We start from the raw sequence: 23564 nt of genomic DNA, 5'->3' as shown, positions 1-23564 counted from the left end.
TAAATAAAAATAGAGTTGGAGGGGGAAATAATGCAATGCATTCCTCTCCCCACAGTGTCCACCTCTCCCTGAACAACTCCAGCGTGTTGGTGGACACCGTGTGCTCCTTTTCCAGTCACCAGCTATCTCATTACCTATCCAGCCAATTTTTGTGTCATTGCAGATTTTCCAATCCTGCCACTCAGATTTAAGTCCGAGTTGCTAATGGATTATGAGACAGCAAACTGAATCCTGTTTGAATGCCACTGGAAATCACTTTCTAATCATTGACCATTTACCGGTCACTGAGCTAACTTGGCACATTCCACTCTTTTTTTAACAATTATGGCTACACCATTTCTCCTCTGTGAAATGGGAGTGAGACACAATACTCATTCAGAACCTTGCTTACATCTTCTGCATAAGTTACTTTGTATATTGTATATACGACGACATCTTCCTGTCCTTAACATTTTTTTATTCATTCGTGGGCTGTGACTATCACTGGCTAGGCCAGCATTTAGTGCCCAGAGGGCAGTTAAGAGTCAGCCAAGTGCAGGCCAGACCAGGTAAAGATGACAGTTTCCTTCCCTAATGGACACTGTCAAAAAAAAACCTTTTACTAATCAGCAGTGATGCATGGTCATCATTAGACTCTTGATCCCAGATGTTTTTTATTGAGTTCAAATCGGACAGCTGCTGTGGTGGAATTCAAATTCAGGTTCCCAGAACATTGAATATCTAGACAATACCACTATGCCATTACCTCCCTGTTTAAAATAATTTCTATCTAACTATAGTTTTTCATATCCTTTGTTTCAAGCTTACTTACTACTGTGGCAAATATAGGATATTGCATAAGTTATAAACAAAATAAAGGGAGAGCAGTAAACTGGAACTATTTCATGCCTCAACCAGCTGAATGCTTCAAACTACAGAATAATCATGTTAAATCAGATATCATGCATTTTGGGAGTATTTCAGTTTATTACTGCAAGGAACAGTGCCTAAATGTCAGCATTTGAGATATAAGTTGGTCAACTCCCTTAAGTATATTCAAAGACACCACCTCCACTGGCTCTTTGTAAAAGAGGATTCCACAGAACTAGCAACCTTGAAAATCATCATCCTTTGTTCTCATTTCTGCAACCAGGGGAAAAGCATCCACCCTGTTATATCCCTTCAGGAGAATGGGAGCTGACCTTATTGAAACTTAGAACTTCAGTGGATACAGACACCCCCACATCTCAGCAGTCAAATGGAACACTCAATTAGAATCACAGAATCCCTACAGAGATTATTGAACCCAATGAGTTTGTATAGACCTGAGCAGTATCTGACCCAAATACAGCTCCAACTCCACGCCCAACCCCCACCCCACACCATTTCCTATGAAAAACCTGCACACCTCTCAACACTAAGGTCAATTTAACATGACCAATTTAACCCATCTTTGGACATTGTTAAGTTTTGGTCTCATTCTTTAAGGAAAGTGACAGAGTACTCAAAGATATCACTACTTTTACATTCCATTCCCCTTCTAATAAACAAATAACACCTTTTAAGACTTGCTTGAGTGACAAAAAGTTGTTTTAACCTCAACAAAGGTTAATCCAGTGCCAAAGAATGGTTTGTCAAAACATTTCATTTCAGACCCTTTCACAATACCAGGAAGCATAATAATTGGAAGGACATTGGGAAGAACGTCCCCATGGGAAAATGATTTAACTGAATTATTTAGCTATGGAAATATAATCTGGCCGTAAACCAGAGAATCCTTCACGTTGTCCTGGCACAGTGGATGTTAAGACAAAAATAACAATTCAAACAAGAATATTATAAAGACAATATTTTATTCCTTAGTTGCTGATGTGCTATGCAGTCAGCTCCAACAGTCGATGCAAAATCAACTTCTGTGCATATCGGACCTGCAGCGAGTCACGTTCCCGTTTACTGAGCTGGCGGTACGTCTCCTCATTGGCTAGGGCAGCTTCCTCTTCTTTTAGTCCGGAGCTGTACAATTTTAGTCTCATTGTCACAGTGTTGCGCAGAAGTTGCTTCCAAGCAGGCTTCAGTTTGGGTATGACTGCATTGTCAAGGCTGGAAAGATCCTCTTCCTGTTCCTCATCGTCGTCCTCCCAGCCATCATTGGCCTTGTATTCTTCAAATTCCTCCAAGGTCATGCTCAGAACCTGCTCATGTGCCAGAAAGAGGAAAGAAAATGCCAGTGAGTTTTGAGGCTGCAATAATAAGCAGCTGAGATGATAGTTACTTCTCACAGAATAGGAACCCGGCAGGGAGACAGTATGAGAGATTCATGGGCCCTTGCACATTGTGCACTTAACCCCACAGCCTACAAATACTTGCTGCTCCTTTACGTTATCCAGTTCCCTTTCAAAAGCATTGATTCTGTGGACTCCACCCTCAGTGTATTCCATGCACAGTTTACTATTTTTATTTCAGTATTTTATTAACCACCTTTTCTCATTTTCACCTAAGTACTTTGTTCTATATATGCGAAGTCTGATTGCCACGAACAAAAATAAAATGGAAGAAATTATCAAAATGCTTAAGATTTTAAGCATCCATTAAACCCCTCCTGAAAATAAGCCTCTTTACCCACCACTACTATCACCCATAACTAATTGTACAAAGCACCAACCAGACTGAAAGAGAACTACAGAGAGCAATGAAATACTGAACCCATCGGGAGCTGGTCCTCACCTTCAGAGTACTGTAAAGTTCCTCCTCTGTCAGGACTCCTGACTGGCCAATCACAAAGTCTCCTTCTTCTCCAACTATTTCCAACTCAGTCAGGAATTCCCATTTCTCCCTCAGCAGCTTCCTCTCCTCCTCTGTGTGCACAGCTTAAAACACAAAGGATATTCTGGTCAGACCTCCTCTCCAATCTGCAGCCTCCTGAACGTCTGCTTGGCCTTGTTACATTGCTCCAAGACCAACCTTGCAAGGCAGCATCATAGACGGTCTGCATTCGGATGTCCATAGCTTCGTGTGTGTTGCTCGGATATGGCTCTGTAAAGCCATACATGTGCAGAAGCTGCCAGTTAGCAAGCTGTCCGTACGTGTTAAATATCTCTTCACCTTTGCTGATCTTCCTGATGGACAGCATCTTCAAGCATTCCTGTGAAAGCAAAGGTAAAAACAGAAAATGTAACAACTCACATTCACTATGTTAAACAATCTATAAACAGAATTCTCTCTTCTACTCACTGACCTCTCCTCCTGCTCTCACTACAATCCCTGGGCCACCCACTAAACTCAGTCCCTTCCTCTTACATTCCCCACCCACCATACACCTCTGCACCATCCCTAATCACCAACACTCCCCCTCTCCGTCACATACCACTTCCCCCTCCTGTTGCACTGCCCAGTAACTGCAGTCCATTCCTGCATATACCACCCCCTCCTCCTCGCCAACTTACTTCTGTCACCTGATCCACCTCCCCCCTTATCTTGCCCCTCCATGATACTCACTGGTGCAAATTCCAGGCATGCATTGTGATTGGCCACATGATTCAAGATGTCTGCCATTGGGACCATCATGGGAGGGTTTGGTGCCTTATCATCATCCTCATCATCTTCATCCTCATGGGGCTCCTGGAAACTGCAGGATTAAGACCCAAGCTTAGGCTTCATATAGTCCTCACGCCTGACCACTGAGAAACAGCAGCACCAGAGTCCCAGGGCCCTCGGTACAGAGGGGGACATACGCAGGCCTAGGCATGCAGCAGACCGTCCCTCATTCAGGCTCCACCATCTATGGGGGTTGCCAGTTCTGTGTGAAATATTCAGTCGCCGTAAACACAAGCAGACCAGTTAAGTCATTCCCTGGCTGGTTCCTCGTGGTGGTAGGGGTGAAGAGGGGAACAATTCCATACAGACACCCAGTGTCACACACCCTCCTCAGGGTAACGATTCCAGCCCCATAGGAAATGCTTTTCAACAAGAGGATATCACAGACCTGCTCATTCCAACCAAGGAGCATGGCCTGCTGGCAGAAAGCCTGGTTGATTTGCCTGGCTGATGTTCACAGATGAACATGGGGGGAGGGGGGAGCACCCTGCCAGGAGGACACATTCTCTCTCTCTCTCACCTGTAGGCCATGATAAATGCCACCAGTTTCTTGTAAAGATCCAGGGTGTGTTTCTGTGGGTCGAAGGTGCTGGGGTGAGATTTGATGAAAGGTAGCACAATGCTGTTATATTCCTCCTCGATGTTGATCAGATCCTTCTCAACAGCTAGTGCCACCCCTGTGCCCAGGAGTAGGCGGTTCCTCTCCTCCTCGGACCTGTGTATACAAAGCTGCAATTACTCATGTCAGAGAAGAGGTCATGTAGTAACAGACCAGAGTGGGGGAGCTGGATGAGTACAGGTTATAGTTTGACTTAAACAAGGACCACAGAACCAACTAAGAGCACCTGGATTGAAGGGTTTGTGTTATGGAGAAAGGTTGACAGGATCTGCCTATACCAAGTGGAGTTTGGAATGAGAGGCAATCGTATTGAAATATACCAGATCCTCAGGAGCTACAAGGGTGGATACTAGGAATGGGGGGGGGCAGAGTTTAAGAATAAGAAGTCGCTCTTTTAAGATGGCAATGGGATTTTTTTTTAAATCAGGTATTCACCCTGTTGAATTCTCTTTCCCAGACAGCAATGGAGGCTGGGTTGTTGAATACATTGAAGATTGAGTTAGACAAAGTTATGATCGCTGAGGAATCAGAGTTGACACCACAACCAATCAAATGGTGGCACAGACTCCTGAGGAGCTCGTGGCCTACTCCAAAGTTCCTGTCTCTTCACTGCCATCACACCAGGGTCTGAGCAAGGAGCAGGCAGCTACTCCAATGGCCAGCAGAGGGCAGGGTTGGGCAGTGATGACACAGTGAGGTGTATACCAAGGGGGAAGGGGAACTTGAGGATCTAGGGCTGAGGTAAAAGTCTGAGCATTTGTTTTGCTAAAGAAAGTTTGTTTAAGATCTAGGCACCTGTTGGCTCAGTTCAGCTGGTCAACAGACCGTGTTTCTGAGACACAAGAATGAAACGTGACTGGTGCCACCACAGACATCAGTAACAGAAGCTCCTTACCAGAACATTGGGTGATGCAGGCTGCTGAAGTCAGGCCAGAGGGAGAAGTAGGACTTCCAACGGGACTCACTGCTCGTGATCTCAAACATCATGGAAAGCAGCAGAGGGACCCAGCCTGACGGGCTCTCCAACGCTGCTGCCTCTGAAACAAGACACCCAACAGAGCATTCACAGCCAGTGCTAGAGACTCCACACACACAGCACAGCAGACCGCATCCTCTGGATGCCCATCACTCCTCAACAGGCCCTCAATCTTCACACCTTGGCCCAAATCTTGAGAGGGCTCCTTGATGTCACACAGCTAAATGCTGCCTTAATGTCCACGGCAGTCATTCTCACCTCAAATTCAGGTCTTGTTCAAGACTGGACCACGATTGTAATGAGGTCTGGAGAGGAGTGATTCTACCTGAAGCCAAACTGAGCATTAGTGAGTGTCATTTCATAGCACTGCTGACATCACTCTGTTGATGATTAAGAGACAATTGATGGGGTGGCAATTAGCAGGGTTGGATTTGTCTGGGTTTCTATGGACAGGACATACTGGGGCAATATCCCCCTTTCTCATATTCATGTACTGATTCCTCAGCAGAGAGCAGTTGGTGGTGTGTCCTTGCCTTTCTTTGCTCTGATGCCACAAGTTGTTGTTCAACTATTCTGTGGATAGTTTTGGCACAAGGCCCCAATGCAAGGGAGGATTTTCCACAGCATGGCGACTAGGTCAATTCTGGACATTTTATTCCTGGCCTTTCTCACAGCACTTTGGAACAACCAATTTCAAGGGGCTGTAAAGAGTTATACACTATCAATCATTGATCAGATCAGCAGATTTCCTTCCATGAATTTACAACAAACTTATAGTTCCATAGCTGCCAATACTGAGGTTAGCCTTTTAACTCCAGGTTTATTTAGGGGAGATGGCAGCATAATGACATCTTGACACCAGCTCCTCAGGGTAGCAACGTCAGTTGCTTCAATCACCATCCCTCCATCATAAGGTTAGAGCTAAACCCTGGGGGTTAACATTGACCACAAACTGAAATAAACCAGTCATATCAATACAGTGGCTACCAGAGGAAGTCAGAGGCTAGGAGCTCTGCAGCAAGTAACGCATGACCTCTCCCCTCAAAGCCTGTCCACCATCTACAAGGCACAAGTCAGGGGTGTGACGGAATACTCTCCAATTGCCTTGATTAGTGCAGCTCCTAGAAGCTTGACACCATCCAGGACAAAAACGTCCACTTGACAAGTGACCTGTCAGCCACTACCAATATTCATTCCCCTCCCCACCAATGCAGTGTCAGTATTCTATACTATCACAAGGTGCACTGCATGATTTCAGCAAGGATCCTCTGACAGTATCTGACAAACCTATGACTTTTATCTAGAAGGACAAGGGCAGCAGCTGTAAGTTCCCCTCCAAGCCACTCACCGTCCTTTCACTGTCACCGGATCAAGATCATGGAACACCCTCTCTCATGGCATTGTGGGTCAACCTACAGCAGTTCAAGAAGCAGCCCTTCCAACTGCTCTATCATTTGATATGATCATGGCTGATCTCATCTCGGCCTCAACTCCACTTTCCTGCCCACTCTCCATAACAAAGGCAGCTCATGCACCTTTTTAAGGGCTGCTATGGAAGGGCAATATTCAAACCTCTCCAACAGATTATAGCTTTTTAAAAATTCAAATAACAACTCTGGAATTAAAGCCTAATCCAGTGATGATGAGTCTCTGGATTCGTTTAAGAAAGAGTTGGATAGAGCTCTCAAGGATAGTGGAATCAAGGGTTATGGAGATAAGGCAGGAACAGGACACTGATTGAGGATGATCAGCCATGATCATATTGAATGGTGGTGCAGGTTCGAAGGGCAGAATGGCCTACTCCTGCACCTATTGTCTGTTGACCATGATTTCATTATCTAAAAACCCATCTGATTCACAAATGTCCTTTAGAGAAGGAAATCTGCCATCCTTACATAGTCTGATTTATATGTAACCTTAGACCCTCAACAATATAATTGGCTATTGACTGCCCCTCTGAAATGACCAAAGAGCCACTCAATTAAGCTGATATGAAGTCTAAAGGAAGGAATTAATCCGAATAGACCCACACTCCACAGACTGCAGCATCTCAAAAACGACCACCTTCTCAAGGGCAGCTAGGGATAGGCAACAAATGCTGGCCAGCCAGCAACACCCACATCGCATAAATGAATAAAAGAAGTATTTAAGTGAATTTAAATCTCTCGGGGTCACCAGCTGCTACTTCCTTAAGTTTGGTGGAAACTGATTTCAATGACAACCTCCAAAAGGGAATTGGAATCATGTTGAAATGGATAAAACTGCAGAGCTATGGGAGAAGAGCAGGATAGAAGCATCAATTGCTTAGCTCTTTTAAACTGGTAGAACAGGCTCAATGGGCTGAATCATCTCCTTCTGTGCTATCTCGTTGTATGAACGTAATCCCCAATCTCCCTCCCCTGTAGATGCTGACTAGCTCCCAATGGCCATGTTGGAAACTTCAAATGCAGACATTCCAGATGATACTCGCCAACACCCCCAAGCTCAAGGCACTGAGGTCAACAGCAGATTCATCACAGGTTGAGAATGGAAGCTGGGAGCTTTCAGAAGCCCCTGTTGGTTTCAGTGGCACATGCAGGAGTAAATTTCTACGGCTCCCTCCCTCCTTGCCCAATCACCAGTCCCTGTTTCTGACCAACATACCTTTCTTCAGAAGATCGCTGATAGTGGTCGTGTGCTGGCTGAGCACTGCTGACCTGGGAACAGAGAAGAGCAGTTCTCCCTCTTCAATCTCATCCTTTGCCACCAGGCCATAATCAGCCACTGTGCCCTCCCTGCTCACATAAACCTGGGGAAACCAAGAAACAAAAAACCATACGGTACAAATCACAGAGTCACTGCACGGCAAATGATCACTTCCCTTTAAAACATAGGGATGGAAAAGGGAAGCAGGAATTCAAACTAGGATTAATAACCAGAACAAATTATAGAATAATTGGCAAAAGAACAGGAAGAGAAAAGGGGAAAACATTTTACACAAAGGGTTGTTGCAATCTGGATCACACAGATACCACAGCAACTTTTCTTTTAAACAATTAACTGGACATCTATTTGAAATGGGTTTTGGGAAACTGCTGGAACAGGGGACTAAGTGGGACTACTCTAGAAGTCAGCACCAGCAGGCCAAGCCAAATGGCATCAGTCTGTACTGTAAAAGTATAGGATTCCAAGTGGTAAGGAATGGGAAGGGTGTTAGAGGTTGCAAGTACTAATCGTTGGGCTTGGGGAGGGGGGACCCAAATGCTGAGAGCGGAAAGCTAGAAAAGGAAAGAGAGAGGAGATCTGATAGAGGTGTACAAGATTATGACAGAGTTTGGATAAGGTAGAAGAGGAGCTGTTCCAATTAGCTGATCACTCAAGGAATAGGTGCATATCTTTAAGGTATCGGGTAAGAGTTGCAGGCAGGTAAATAAGGAAGAACTTTTCTTAAAATATAATGGGTGGTAATGGTTTGGAACATTCTGTGCACAAACATGCTGGGAGCAAAGAAAGTTAACGCTGCCAAAAACAAACTGGATTTTTAATTTATCTATCATTGTTACGTGTTACATTTTTGCGTGCAATCCAGACAAATCCTACCTTACCTAAGTACATCAGGGTAATAGAACAGAATGCTGAAAATACTGTTACAGCTACATAAAAGGTGCAGAGAAAGATCAACTCTTGATATATGAAGACACTGTTCAGAAGTCTGATCACAGCAGGGAAGAAGCTGTTCTTGAATCTGCTGGTATGTATTTTTAAACTTTTGTTTCTTCTCCCCAATGGAAAAGGGTGGAAGAGAGCATGACCAGGGTGGGAGAGGTCTTTGAGTATGTTGGCTGCTTTCCGAAGGCAGCAGGAATATTGGATAGAAGATTCTATTTGTGATGGACTGGGATAGGTTCACAACTCTCTGTAATTTCTTGCTGTCTTGAGCAGAGCAGCTGCCTACTTGAGGGAAATAAAGTTGCTGGACAGGAAAGAAATTTAAGGGATTGATCCGGCTCAGACTTAGGGGCCAAATGGCTTACTTCCGTTACATTACAAATATAATAATTATGATCTTCATTGATAACTCAGGAACAAAGGCATTACTTCACAAATTCTTCCAACAAAGGCACAGCACCATGACAGAGGAGCTGAATGGACTACTCCTAATTAACATTGCGACTGGACAGACTGGCACAACAGTCTGCAGTTAACAGCTGGATCTGCGAAAATGGCATCATAGTAAACACAAGAGGGAGAAAGAGATAGAATAAAGTACTTTAAAGGTCAATATTTAACCTATGACTGAAACTAAATCAAAACATTTAGGTTGTTTTTTCTTAGCAGCTCAAATAAAATCATGAGAGGGCAATCACTGATTAAATCCAGTGATAAAAGGGGATTCCAGAACACATGTCCTGGACAGCTGACAGAGCTTGAGATTGGGATTTTGGGCCTGAGCAGCATCCCCTGTCATTGCAGCAGAACACCTGGTGATCAAGGTGGGTAGTGCAGGGCTCCCATGAGTGCATTTTCAACTGATATTCATCTCTGAAAGCCAGAGAGCTCTGAGCAGCCACAGCTAAGTCCAAGGCACCAGGGCTATTCTGGCACACAGGAAAGGTTAATGATAAGATGTGTAACAGGGAGAGAAAAACCAAATTTCTGGCAGCAATGGATGTGAATTCCAGATGGTACATCACTTCTTTGGTGCCAGGCTCAAGAACATCACTGCATGGGCACAGATCATTCTTGGGGAGAAGGGAGTGAACTACCCGCAGTAGTGGTCCACATCAGTACCACCTCGGGCGACTGTCTGTGTGGAGTTTGCACATTCTCCCCGTGTCTGCGTGGGTTTCCTCTGAGTGCTCCAGTTTCCTCCCACAAGCCAAAAATGTGCAGGTCTGGTGAATTGGTCATGCTAAATTGCCCATGGTGTAGGGATGTGTAGGCTAGTTGCATTAGTCAACTAGAAATGTAGAGTAATAGGGAAAGGGGAATGGGTCTGAGTGGGATACTCTTTGAAGGATCAGTGTGGAATTTTGGGGCAAATGGCCTGTTTCCACACTGTAGGGATTCTATGAAAGTCCTGCAAGCAGACACTGGGGAGCTCAAAAATTCATAACCAGGAACAAATGAAACTCTGAAACAAAAACAGAAACTGCCAGAGAAACTCAGCACCATCTGTGGGGAGAAAGCAGAGATGACTTTTGAGTCTACGGCTCTTCATCAGAAGAGATCTGTTTTCGCAGTCGGCCCGATGGACAAACTTTCGCGCGCTCTCACTCTCTCACCTTTGAGCTGAGCAGCAGCCCTGACTGCTCACACCAGTCCAGGAACTGAACCAGCCCATTCACCGTCTCTTGATCCTCACTTGCGGGCGCCCCTGCTGTTTCCACCTGCCGTGTGGGAGGAAAAGCCAAGAGGAGATCACGCAGAGAAGCAGCGGCCCAGCTCGGCTAGCTCTGAGACACTGCCCTGACTCTCACTCCACCCATTTTGGGTGGGCGGGGGAGGAGGAGAGAGAAGGTGGGAGTACAGATTGGGGGGTGGGGGGGTGGGAGTACAGATTGGGGGGTGGGGGGGTGGGAGTACAGAGTGGGGGGAGGGGGGGTGGAGTACAGAGTGGAGCGGGGTGGTGGGAGTACAGAGTGGAGGGGGTGGTGGGAGTACAGAGTGGGATGATGGTGGGAGTACAGAGTGGGATGATGGTGGGAGTACAGAGTGGGATGATGGTGGGAGTACAGAGTGGGATGATGGTGGGAGTACAGAGTGGGATGATGGTGGGAGTACAGAGAGGGGTGATGGTGGGAGTACAGAGAGGGGTGATGGTGGGAGTACAGAGAGGGGTGATGGTGGGAGTACAGAGAGGGGTGATGGTGGGAGTACAGAGAGGGGTGATGGTGGGGAGTACAGAGAGGGGTGATGGTGGGAGTACAGAGAGGGGTGATGGTGGGAGTACAGAGAGGGGTGATGGTGGGAGTACAGAGAGGGGTGATGGTGGGAGTACAGAGAGGGGTGATGGTGGGAGTACAGAGAGGGGTGATGGTGGGAGTACAGAGAGGGGTGATGGTGGGGAGTACAGAGAGGGGGGGGAGGTGGGAGTATAGAGTGGGGGGGAGGTGGGAGTACAGAGTGGGGGGTGGTTGGTGGGAGTACAGAGTGGGGTGATGGTAGGAGTAGAGTGGGGGGGGGGAGTAGAGTGGGGGGGGGGAGTAGAGTGGGGGGGGGGAGTAGAGTGGGGGGGGGAGTAGAGTGGGGGGGGGAGTAGAGTGGGGGGGGGAGTAGAGTGGGGGGGGGAGTAGAGTGGGGGGGGGAGTAGAGTGGGGGGGGAGTAGAGTGGGGGGGGAGTAGAGTGGGGGGGGAGTAGAGTGGGGGGGGAGTAGAGTGGGGGGGGAGTAGAGTGGGGGGGGAGTAGAGTGGGGGGGGGGAGTAGAGTGGGGGGGGGGAGTAGAGTGGGGGGGGGGGGAGTAGAGTGGGGGGGGGGGAGTAGAGTGGGGGGGGAGTAGAGTGGGGGGGGAGTAGAGTGGGGGGGGGGAGTAGAGTGGGGGGGGGAGTAGAGTGGGGGGGGGAGTAGAGTGGGGGGGGGAGTAGAGTGGGGGGGGAGTAGAGTGGGGGGGGGGGAGTAGAGTGGGGGGGGGAGTAGAGTGGGGGGGGGAGTAGAGTGGGGGGGGAGTAGAGTGGGGGGGGGAGTAGAGTGGGGGGGGGAGTAGAGTGGGGGGGGGAGTAGAGTGGGGGGGGGGAGTAGAGTGGGGGGGGGGGGAGTAGAGTGGGGGGGGGAGTAGAGTGGGGGGGGGAGTAGAGTGGGGGGGGAGTAGAGTGGGGGGGGGAGTAGAGTGGGGGGGGGAGTAGAGTGGGGGGGGGGAGTAGAGTGGGGGGGGAGTAGAGTGGGGGGGGAGTAGAGTGGGGGGGGAGTAGTGGGGGGGGGGGAGTAGAGTGGGGGGGGGAGTAGAGTGGGGGGGGAGTAGAGTGGGGGGGGGGAGTAGAGTGGGGGGGGGGGGGAGTAGAGTGGGGGGGGGGGGGAGTAGAGTGGGGGGGGGAGTAGAGTGGGGGGGGGGAGTAGAGTGAGTGGGGGGGAGTAGAGTGGGGGGTGAGTAGAGTGGAGTGGGGGGGAGTAGAGTGGAGTGGGGGGGAGTAGAGTGGGGGGTGAGTAGAGTGGAGTGGGGGGGAGTAGAGTGGAGTGGGGGGGTGTAGAGTGGAGTGGGGGGGAGTAGAGTGGAGTGGGGGGGGAGTAGAGTGGAGTGGGGGGGAGTAGAGTGGAGTGGGGGGGGGAGTAGAGTGGAGTGGGGGGGAGTAGAGTGGAGTGGGGGGGGGAGTAGAGTGGAGTGGGGGGGAGTAGAGTGGTGGGGGGAGTAGAGTGGGTGGGGGGGGAGTAGAGTGGAGTGGGGGGGGGGTGTAGAGTGGAGTGGGGGGGGGAGTAGAGTGGAGTGGGGGGGGGGGGAGTAGAGTGGAGTGGGGGGGGGAGTAGAGTGGAGTGGGGGGGGGGAGTAGAGTGGAGTGGGGGGGGAGTAGAGTGGAGTGGGGGGGGGAGTAAGAGTGGAGTGGGGGGGGGAAGTAGAGTGGAGTGGGGGGGGGGTAGAGTGGAGTGGGGGGGGTGTAGAGTGGAGTGGGGGGGGTGTTAGAGTGGGTGGGGGGGGGAGTAGAGTGGAGTGGGGGGGGGGTGAGAGTGGGTGGGGGGGGGAGTAGAGTGGAGTGGGGGGGGAGTAGAGTGGAGTGGGGGGGGGTAGAGTGGAGTGGGGGGGAGTAGAGTGGAGTGGGGGGGGAGTAGTGTGGAGTGGGGGGGAGTAGAGTGGAGTGGGGGGGGAGTAGAGTGGAGTGGGGGGGAGTAGAGTGGAGTGGGGGGGGGAGTAGAGTGGAGTGGGGGGAGTAGAGTGGAGTGGGGGGAGTGGAGTGGGGGGGGGAGTGGAGTGGGGGGGGAGTGGAGTGGGGGGAAGAGTAGAGTGGGGGGGTGAGTAGAGTGGGGGGGGGGGGAGTGGGGGGGGGGGGGAGTGGAGTGGGGGGGGGGGGAGTAGAGTGGGGGGGGGGGAGTAGAGTGGGGGGGGAGTAGAGTGGGGGGGAGTAGAGTGGGGGGGGAGTAGAGTGGGGGGGGAGTAGAGTGGGGGGGGGACTACAGGGTGGGGGGTAGAGTGTGAGGGGGGCAGGGTCAAGGGGCAATGGGGGCAGGGTCAAGGGGCAATGGGGGCAGGGTCAAGGGGCAATGGGGGCAGGGTCAAGGGGCATGGGGAGAGGGAGTAGGGAGTCTCAGCCTCCACCTACAATGAGGTAACACAAACTGTCCGGTACCAGGCTCCATTGATCGTCAATGGGAGTGAACCCGCACACCCCGACCCCCCCTCATTATCAATACCCTTTTGGGGGGGGGGGGGGGGGAGAATGTACCACTGACCAGAAACTGAAGTGCACTCACCACAAACAAAAACACTAAATAAACCAAAAGGTAACAAAGAAGGCAGAGAATTAAATAGAGAACACACCCCTGCCCATGAAAACCGCCTCAGGTCCCGTACCAACCAAAACCCCCCGCCCCCAGCCCGCAGCCCCCCCCAGCTCCCCCCGGGGGGGGGGGGGGGGATCGGTGTCCCCCCGGGGGAGCCCTCGATCCCGACCCGGGAGTCGGGGAGGTTTCTCTCGGCCTCACCTTCGGCCGCTTCGCCCTCGACGCCATCCTCGCGCCTCCGGCTGCTAACGGCCCGGCGCTGCTGCCCTCATTCCCCGCCTCGCTCACACAAAACACTTCCGGGTCAGACGGCATGACCTTCCACCTTCCACCTTCGACAGGGACGCGCATGCGTGTTTGCCATTGGCTCCATCTCCCCCCCCACACACCACCTTTTCCAATATGGCCGACCAGCTGCAGGGGGCGCTGTCTCTGAGATATAATCCCATCTCAGAGCCCAGAGCTTCTCCTCTGCCTCAGTTAAAAACATGGCTTCTCTCCACTATCCTGTCCCACTGACAGGTCAAAGTGGAACAATAACTCTTGTCTTCTTTCTCCAACCCTGAGTTGGCCATTCTAAATTGCCCATGTTGTTAGGTGCATTAGTCAGAGGGAAATGGGTCTGGGTGAGTTGTTCTTGGGAGGGTCGGTGTGGACTGGTTGGGCCGAAGGGCCTGTTACCACACTGTAGAGAATCTAATCTAATCTAAATCTGTTGCGCATTATCAGCATTTTCTCTCTTTAATTCCAGGATTTGAATCCCAGGACATCTGCGAGGAAGTGGAATTGGCCACCCGAAACTTCTGAGTGTAGACACACATTGATGGCCTCCTAGCAGAGCGCTTTAGGGAACATCTCCGAGACACCCGCACCAATCAACCAAACCGCCCCGTGGCCCAACATTTCAACTCCCCCTCCCACTCTGCCGAGGATATGGAGGTGCTGGGCCTCCTCCACCGCCGCTCCCTCACCACCAGACGCCTGGAGGAAGAACGCCTCATCTACCGCCTCGGAACACTTCAACCCCAGGGCATCAATGTGGACTTCAACAGCTTCCTCCTTTCCCTTCCCCCACCTCATCCTAGTTTCTAACCTCCCAGCTCAACGCTGTCCCCTTGTCTTGTCCGGACTTGTCCGACCTGCCCAGCTCCTTTTCCACCTATCCACTCCACCCTCTCCTCCCTGACCTATCACCTTCATCTCCTCCCCCACTGACCTATTGTACTCTATGCTACTCTCTCCCCACCCCACCCTCCTCTAGCTTATCTCTCCACGCTTCAGGCTCTCTGCCTTTATTCCTGATGAAGGGCTTTTGCCCGAAACGTCAATTTTGCCTGTCCTCGGATGCTGCCTGCTGAATTGCTGTGCTCTTCCAGCACCACTAAACCAGACACATTGATGGCCGTCCACACAGTTACGGTGCCCCTCTCAAGGTTACAAACCAGAGACACAGAGCCAGGCCAACCAAGGGGAAAACAGACTTACAAAAATTCCTGACTTTCCTCCTGAGCTGATGAAAACAATGCCTAAGATTGCACTGGTGATGACTGTCACAGGATTGTAAAGATTTCCACAATAGCCATAAACACACACCTCACTTGAAGGAATACAGTGTACACCATGCAAGCCATGTTCCACAAGTCTCAATTCTCAGTGTAAAAAAGTACCACCTAGTTAGCCTACTTCTGCATTGGCACAACTTAAGAGGTCAGTGAAAGAGATTATCCCACTACGACAGGATCTTGATCAGATGGGCTGAGCAGTGGCAAATGGAGTTTAATTTAGATAAATGTAAGGTGTTGCATTTTGGTAACGCCAGTCAGGACAGGACTTCACCACTTAATGGTAGGGTCCTAGGTTCTGTTGCCGAACAAAGGGACCTTGGGATGCAGGTTCATAATTCCTTAAAAGTAGAGGTAGAGCTGAAAATGTGTTGCTGGAAAAGTGCAGCAGGTCAGGCAGCATCCAAGGAGCAGGAGAATTGACGTTTCGGGCATGAGCCCTTCTCCCTGAAGAAGGGTTCATGCCCGAAACATCGATTCTCCTGCTCCTTGGATGCTGCCTGACCTGCTGCGCTTTTCCAGCAACACATTTTCAGCTCTGATCCCCAGCATCTGCAGTCATCACTTTCTCCTAAAAGTAGAGGTAGACAGGGTAGTGAAGAAAGTGTTTGGTATACTTGCCTTTACAAGACAGTGCATTGAGTATTGTTACGACACAGCAGTGAACCCTCTGCTAATTAAACCAAACACACAGAAAAGCTCACCTTGCCTCGTAATCTGTTAAAGTATGAGTGACAGAGAACTACCCAAATTCCAGTTTAAAGGAAAAAAATATTATTTTTTTCTTTATAACTCTCAAACTAAACATTAAACAACAGCCATTTACAACTCTAACCCTCCTTTCTCTTAAAGGTTTGTTATCTACCTCCCATTCTATAACAATAACAATAACAATTACCTCCCATTCTATAACAATAACAATAACAATTACCTCCCATTCTATAACAATAACATTCTATAACAATAACAATAACACGGTGGCACAGCGCCAGGGACCTGGGTTCAATTTCTGCCTTGGGCAACTGTCTGTGTGGAGTTTGCACATTTTCTGCGTGGGTTTCCTCCCACAGTCAAAAGATGTGCAGGTTAGGTGAATTGGCCATGCTAAATTGCCCGTAGTGTTAGGTGAAGGGGTAAATGTAGGGGAATGGGTCAGGGTGGATTGCTCTTCGGAGGGTCAGTGTGGACTTGTTGGACCGAAGAGCCTGCTTCCACACTGTAAGTAATCTAATAATTCAATAAACCCCTATTACATTTACAGCAACTTCATTTTCAAAATCAGACAGTGGCTGTCATCTCCAGTGTCAGTCTTCCTCTGTAGATCTCCCTGGGTGGTCTTCGGTCTTCTGCTGCAAAGATGTTTCATACGAAAGAGGTACCTTTGATGGAGAGTGTTGTGAATAGCAGTCTTTCAATGACAATTGGTGGTCTCTGTCTCTGGCTAATTGTCCAAAATGCTTGTTTTTCATACCCCAAACATCGGATTGTCTCATTGGTTCGATGTTGTCAAAGCAGTAAAATTCAACTTCGATTGAGTTTTAATATCTTGGGGCAAAATTTAAACAGATTGGTTAAATTCAAACTGCTGTGAAAACAACTGAGGTATCCAGGTAGCAACCAAATGTTACATCTTTCAATTTTCCAGTACGTTCTTCAGCTTCATACAGGCTTCAACTTCATAACAGTATAAGAATTGGGATGTCATGTCCTGGGCTGTACAGGACATTGGTTAGGCCACTTTTGGAATACTGATTTCAAGTCTGGTCTCCCTGCTATAGGGAAGATATTGAAAGGATTGGAAAAGAATGTTGCCGAGGTTGAAGGGAGAAGCTATAGGGAGAAGCTGTATAGGCACGGGCTATTTTCTCTGGAGCATCAGAACTTCTTAGAGGTTTATAAAATCATGGGAGGCATGGAGAGAGTGAATAACCAAGGTCTTTTTCCCAGGGTAGGGGAGTCCAAAATTAGAGGGCATAGGTTTAAGGTGAGGGGAAAGATTTAAAAGGGACATAAGGCTTGACTTTTCATGCAAAGTGTAGTGCCTGTATGGAATGAGCTGTCAGTAGAATTGGTGGAGGCTGGAATAATTACAACATTTAAGACGCATCTGGATGGGTATGTGAATAGGGAAGGTTTAGAGGGATATGGGCCAATGCTGGCAAATGGAACTAGATTAATTTAAGATACCTGGTCAGCGTGGACAAGTTGGATCGAAGGATGTTTCCATGCTGTATGTACGACTCTATAACTTTGGCAATTACAGTTTGGAAATTATTCTGCCATATTTCTTTCAAATCCTGAGATGGAAAGTCTGGTAGCTGAGGATTTATCACTCTTCAGTACTATTAATTTCATCATTATTGTTATCAACATTCATTTTGTTGAATCCCTGCACTGATTCAATGATATTTCCTTTGGGAAGTCTTGTATACTGATCTCTTTCTCAACATAAACACTGATGCAAAGTAATGTTTCATCATGTCCGCTACGTTTTTTTCACCAATAATGTCACTGTTATCATTTTTTCTGACTACTCTTTTTCAAACATAGTTGTGCAAAGTTTTGTGTTGACTTTGAATCTCCTATAAGTTTTTCTTTCATACACTCATTTTCTAGCTCTTACTATTGGCCTTGACCCACTTTGCTGCTATCTTTCTCAGTTATCATTTTTATTTTATCTGAGAAGTCGTGCATGGTGCTGAACATTGTACACTCATCAGTGAACATCCGCACTTCTGACCTTATGATGGAGAGAATCATTTTAGTTTTTAATGGTTGTTTTTTTTTTGACAAGTACAGCTCTTGCACTTTAGTTCTGTACAAGTATTACAATAAATTGTCACTTAAAGAAACACCACTGGACTTGAAATGTTAACGTTGTAATTTTTTTTCCCATTCTTGCTGCCAGACCTGAGTTTCTCCGGCAATATTTGGTTTTGTAAATTTACAGATGATATCCCATTCTTTCTCTCGCTTGTCTCATTGAAGTCAGCTTCAATTTAAAACTAGTTTCATGTTTCTCCCTTTCAAATGTCTCATTGTTCAAGGAATGTTTGTGCACTATTAGGATGTTAACTAAATCTGGCTTTCTCATTACTGATTATGAGATTGTACACCCAGTTTTCTTTGCAGGAAACCAACCTAAGCATACGCAAAAAATTCACTAATCTGCCTATTCCAATCTATAGACAAGTTAGAGCCACGCGGACTTTGTTACCAGCTTGTCCAATCCCAGTACCACATTTAGGAATTTACCAAGTGGCCTATACATATTTCCAGTTACCATCTTAAATCATTCTTTACTTTTTAATTCTACTTACAGGCCAAGTTGCTTTTTCATGTAGCCTGGAGCTATGGATAGTGATGATGGAGACTCCAATATATTTCAATCACATTGCTGACCAGTAACCTTTCTTTTTTTTAAAAAAAACTGCATGATGGTTGGGCCCCTGGGGAGTGCTGTTGAAAAGCAAAACTCAGGGGTGCAGTTACATAGTTCCTTGAAAGTGGAGTTGCAGGTAGATAGGGTGGAGAGTAGGCATTTGGCATGCTTGCCTGCATTGGTCAGAGCTTTGAGTACAGGAGTTGGGACATCATGTCACAACTTTACATTGTAAGGCCCCATTTGGAGAATAGTGTACAGTTGTTTTTTAGATTAGATTCCCTGCCATCGAGATTGGCCCAACAGTTTTTAGATCAGAGTGGTTCTGGGAAAGCACAGCAGGTCAGGCAGCTTCCGAAGAGCAGGAAAATTGATGTTTCGGGTAAAAGCCCTTCATCAGGAATAGAGGCAGGGTACCTGCAGAGTGGAGAGATAAATGGGGGGGGAGGGAATGGGGATGGGGCTGGGGAGAAGGTAGCAAAGAGTACAATAGGTGAATGGGGGTGGGGATGGAGGTGATAGGTCAGGGGGGAGGGTGGAGCAGATAGGTGAAAAGTGAGATAGGCAGGTAGGACAGGTCCTGAGGACAGTGCTGAGCTGGAAGGTTGGAACTGGGGTAAGGTGGGGGGAGGGGAAATGAGGAAACTGGTGAAGTCCACATTGATGCACTGGGGTTAAAGTGTTCCGAGGGGCAACTATTCATTCAGAGGCTAGTGCATGTATGGAGGGTGGGTACAATTACAACATTTAAAAGGCATGGACAGGAAAGGTTTAGAGGGATATGGGCCAAACGGGACTAGTTCAGCTTGGGAACCTGGTCAGGCTGGACGAGTTAGGCCAAAGGGGTTGTTTCAGATCAAAATACACTCTGCCTTTGTGTGTATTGGTAGGATTTATACGATTACATGACTAACTTACCAACATAATGAATGCACCTTATGTGACCATTAGTCTGAGAGTGGGACCTGAACCTGGAGTCACAATCTGGAATGCTGCATCACAAGATTCCATCTTTAGTTTTCTAAGATCAATTAATTTTTTTCCTCAGCCTCCTCTGTTTCATATTTGTTAAATGAGTATATAGATATACACCACATACAATTTGTTGCATACAAAGTGTGCACATGCAGAGATTAATTGACTTCTGGATTACAGTGGTTTAAGTCTTTAAACTATCCTGGCACACAAGTTGAGTAACAGCTTGACAAGGTCATGGTCACCAAACCATACCTTACAGCCAATGTAACCATCACCATTCTTGGGTGTACCTGTCCCACTGCTAGGACAGAGCTTGCTGAGGTGGATATTTGGAAGGAAAATTCTCTGGGAGTCCTCAACACTGATTCTGAAATCTTCGTAATCTCACAGCATTATGGCAAATGTGGGCAAGCAAACCTCCTGCTCACTACCATATACTACCCTCCCCTTTGGCTGATGAATCAGCGCCATGTTGAACACCACCTGGAGAAAGCACTGGGGGTGGTAAAGATGCAGAATGTACTCTGGGTGGGGTATTTCAAAGCCCATCATTAAGAGTACCACAAAAGGGGAAGACTGGGTGTGCAGCAGACATTGAGGGAACACACTTTTATTTATGGTCACATGTATCAGACTGGTTAGCCTGACTTCAGTCGTTGGTAAGATTTTACAATCCATTATTGCAAGATACTTGGAAGTGCAGGTAAAATAGGGCAGAGTCAGCACACTTTTGTCAAGGGGAGATTACAAATCTATTAGAAATCTTTGAGGTAACAAGCAAGTTAGCGCTGAAAATGTGTTGCTGGAAAAGCGCAGGTCAGGCAGCATCCAGGGAACAGGAGAATCGGCGTTTCGGGCATAAGCCCTTCTTCAACAAGCAAGTTAGACAAAGGAGAACCTTTGGGTATGATCTATTTGGATTTCCAGAAGGTATTTGACAAGGTGTGCACTAGTTAAGAGAAGCACCCATGGTGTTACTGGCAAGTTACTGGCATGGATAAAGGTTTGGCTGCTTGGCACAAGGGAGAGAGTGGGATAAAGAGATTTTTTTTCAGGCTGTGTGTAAATGTGTACAACTAGCTGGTGTTACAAGGGATCCTGATGGCAATCATAAAAAAACCCAACATTTTATTATATGACCCCAGGGGCATCGAGCAAACTATAACTCCCATCACTAACTGGGAGTCGGGTCTGATTCCCCAGGATTCTGACGTTCCACTATGTCAAACAGCATTTACCAAAGGCAATCAGATATTTCTTCCAAATTACAACTCAGCATGCAGAGAACAATGACAGAATGGTCGAGAATTTTGATTTTATTTGTTAAAAAAAATAGCAAACAGACAAGTTCGTGAACGAATCAACTGGATGAATGTCTCCCACCCAGAACACTCATAATCAAGTGTGTCTAGGTCTAGCAGTACTACAAAATTTGGTGAGGGACAAAGAAAATCCATCAGCTGTGCCCAGTAATCTGCCTTGTACTGTGCTCCTGCAGTTGAGTGAAGTACATTCATCACAGCTGTCACTGCGCCACCAGCAGAACTGAATGCTTGGGCAGTTTTCTTTTGAAGGCTGATAGCCACTGACTACTGAGTTTAGACTTTCCAAGCTCATTTAACACAATAGCCTTACAACCAGTAACCAGTCACTTTGTCAAGTTGGGATCTATTTCAATGCAAGACTGTCAGACTGCAATGTAAACTCTCTGTCCCATGTGTGCCTTGGCTCTGTCTCTTGTCCCCTGTAGAAGTAACAGCCCTTTCTGGGACCAGTCGGAGAATATGGTGTACGAAGGGGGTCAAACCAAACTCAAAACTAAACTCTGCATCTCTCTCCAGAGATGCTGCCAGACCATCTGAGTTCCTCCATCATTGTGTTGCAGGAGATATGTATCCACCAATAAACTGCATGTTTTAATAACTCATAAGGATTAGACTTATCCTAAACAGACTGCACTGTAAAATCCATAGGCCCTCAGAGTTGAAATCTGTTCAGTAAGGAAGTGGAGAAATAAATGTCATGGCCAGAGAACAAGTAAGCAGTGAAGGGACAGTCCTATGTCACTTTAGATTGAATTACGTTTACTCTCTCTGCTTCACGTGGAGATCATGTTTTACCAGAACACAACTCCATCCACACTGCTCAAGAACCAGACAGAAGGGAATCGAGGACCAAATCCCACACTTCCAACAATCAGCACCAGGAAACCTGACTGATGATCCTGCCCCTGCACTGAAGCTCAACATCAACACCACTGCAGATGAGACATCTCACCATAGGCAGAACTCAACCTCACACTCCAATACCGTGTCGTTCAATTTTAGTTAAATTTTAAACAAAGGACACTTTACAAATTCGTATAAATGTAGCAAATACAACAGTAAAAAACATTTATTTTTAAAGAAAGCATTCACTGGAATGTCCATGAATAAAAGTTCGTCTAATCTTTACTGACAAGCTGTGGGATTTTCCTCTTAACTGATTTGGTTAGACACTGCTGGACTACGGAGTACAGTTTCTGACATCCCTCAATGCAAGCCTTGATTGCTTCTACTGATGTCTGCTCCTCCCACTCTCCTTTGGAGACCAGCCCAGAGATTTGATTGAGTGTGGGCAGCAGAGCCACAGTCAAGCTGCCGTTATTTACTGCCTGCGAGCTGGCTGCACTGTACTCCTCGGCAGCTGTTGGGTCAAGGAGGGAGTCATCTCCACACTGCCGCAAGGAGCAGCCCACCACCATGTCGAACATCTCGATGCCTGCTTCTGCCAGTGCAATGGAAGCACAAGTCAAAGCAGCTGCCAAGGTGGAGCCGTCATTCTCCAGAACCATCACATACACTTCAATCTGGGACCTGGGGTACTTGTGAAGACAGATAGCTGGCTGCAAGCTCTGCTCCATGATCAACGAATACTCCTTCTCCAAGTTGCCCTGAATCCAGGCAGCTCTCTTCTTGCAGGAGAACGGAGCAAATCTACAAGGTGGGGAAGAAAAACAAAATGCTATGAATTCACTCAGTTGATACTTGAAAACAGGGATACAGTTAGTTGAGCTGGTTAAATGTTGGTACATGGCTCAGAATTATACTAACGACGCAGGCTCTGTTCCGATGGTGCTAGATTTGGGATCGACCTCGTGGTCCTAAACTTGAGAATGAAAGTCACTGGCAAATACTGACAAAAACTGCCAAGTAAATGGCTCAGGATGGAGTATAAGCAATAAACAAAGGACAATATGGAATGGAACTGAACTAGAATAAAAGCTATCCAGACTACACAAACATAGTCAACTCTTAACTGCCCTGGTCAGGCAACCCATTTAGTTAACAGCAATTAGGGATGAGCAACAAATTCTTACCGTGCCAGTGGCACCCACTTTCTATAAAAGAATGAATGTGAAAAAAGACTTTCAGGAACCAGATAATGTATATGGGGGGAGGAGGGGGGTGTATATGGGGGGGGAGGGGGGTGTATATGGGGGGGGAGGGTGTATATGGGGGGGGAGTGGGGTGTATATGGGGGGGGGGGGAGGGGGGTGTATATGGGGGGGGGGGAGGGGGGTGTATATGGGGGGGGGGGAGGGGGGTGTATATGGGGGGGGAGTGGGGTGTATATGGGGGGGGAGGGGGGTGTATATGGGGGGAGGGGGTGTAGATGGGGGGGAGGGGGGTGTAGATGGAGGGGAGGGGGGTGTAGATGGGGGGGGGGAGAAATGGGGGGGGAGGGGGTGTATATGGGGGGGAGGGGGTGTATATGGGGGGGAGGGGGTGTATATGGGGGGGAGGGGTGTATATGGGGGGGAGGGGTGTATATGGGGGGGAGGGGGTGTATATGGGGGGGAGGGGGTGTATATGGGGGGAGGGGGTGTATATGGGGGGGAGGGGGTGTATATGGGGGGGAGGGGGTGTATATGGGGGGGAGGGGGTGTATATGGGGGGGAGGGGGTGTATATGGGGGGGAGGGGGTGTATATGGGGGGGAGGGGGTGTATATGGGGGGGAGCGGGTGTATATGGGGGGGAGCGGGTGTATATGGGGGGGGAGCGGGTGTATATGGGGGGAGGGGGAT

The 23564-nt window shown here is 48.0% G+C and overlaps 2 protein-coding genes across 2 annotated transcripts; both read right to left on the bottom strand.

Moving 5' to 3' along the window:
- Positions 1–1813: 1813 nt before the first annotated feature.
- Positions 1814–13867, bottom strand: setd6 (SET domain containing 6, protein lysine methyltransferase). Its single transcript, XM_043707361.2, has 9 exons — positions 13777–13867; positions 10433–10537; positions 7812–7956; positions 5088–5229; positions 4094–4288; positions 3475–3604; positions 2941–3121; positions 2704–2846; positions 1814–2171 (listed from the first exon to the last, which is right to left on the bottom strand). Exons 1-9 carry the CDS (start codon positions 13801–13803, stop codon positions 1854–1856), a joined length of 1386 nt encoding a protein of 461 aa, XP_043563296.2. The 5' UTR covers positions 13804–13867; the 3' UTR covers positions 1814–1853.
- A 6928-nt stretch (positions 13868–20795) lies between these two features.
- exosc6 (exosome component 6) lies at positions 20796–22495 on the bottom strand. The gene has a single exon (XM_087996087.1). It carries the CDS (start codon positions 22397–22399, stop codon positions 21941–21943), a length of 459 nt encoding a protein of 152 aa, XP_087852213.1. The 5' UTR covers positions 22400–22495; the 3' UTR covers positions 20796–21940.
- Between the last annotated feature and the right edge of the window lie 1069 nt (positions 22496–23564).

Source organism: Chiloscyllium plagiosum, unplaced genomic scaffold (assembly GCF_037043375.1).
Source record: "Chiloscyllium plagiosum isolate Xiang-an unplaced genomic scaffold, Cpla_swu_hap1 HiC_scaffold_17, whole genome shotgun sequence".
Taxonomy (NCBI): Eukaryota; Metazoa; Chordata; class Chondrichthyes; order Orectolobiformes; family Hemiscylliidae; genus Chiloscyllium; species Chiloscyllium plagiosum.
This window is presented reverse-complemented; position numbering and strand designations above follow the sequence as displayed.

Bases quoted from the DNA above. Each gene is read 5' to 3' on its own strand.
- setd6 (XM_043707361.2), bottom strand. From the start codon at position 13,803: ATGGCGTCGAGGGCGAAGCGGCCGAAG. The intron at 10,538-13,776 runs GTGAGGCCGAGA...CCCACACGGCAG, and splicing joins CGAGGGCGAAGCGGCCGAAG to GTGGAAACAGCAGGGGCGCC. The intron at 7,957-10,432 runs GTGAGAGAGTGA...TGGTTTCCCCAG, and splicing joins GGCTGCTGCTCAGCTCAAAG to GTTTATGTGAGCAGGGAGGG.
- exosc6 (XM_087996087.1), bottom strand. From the start codon at position 22,399: ATGGAGCAGAGCTTGCAGCCAGCTATCTGTCTTCACAAGTACCCCAGG.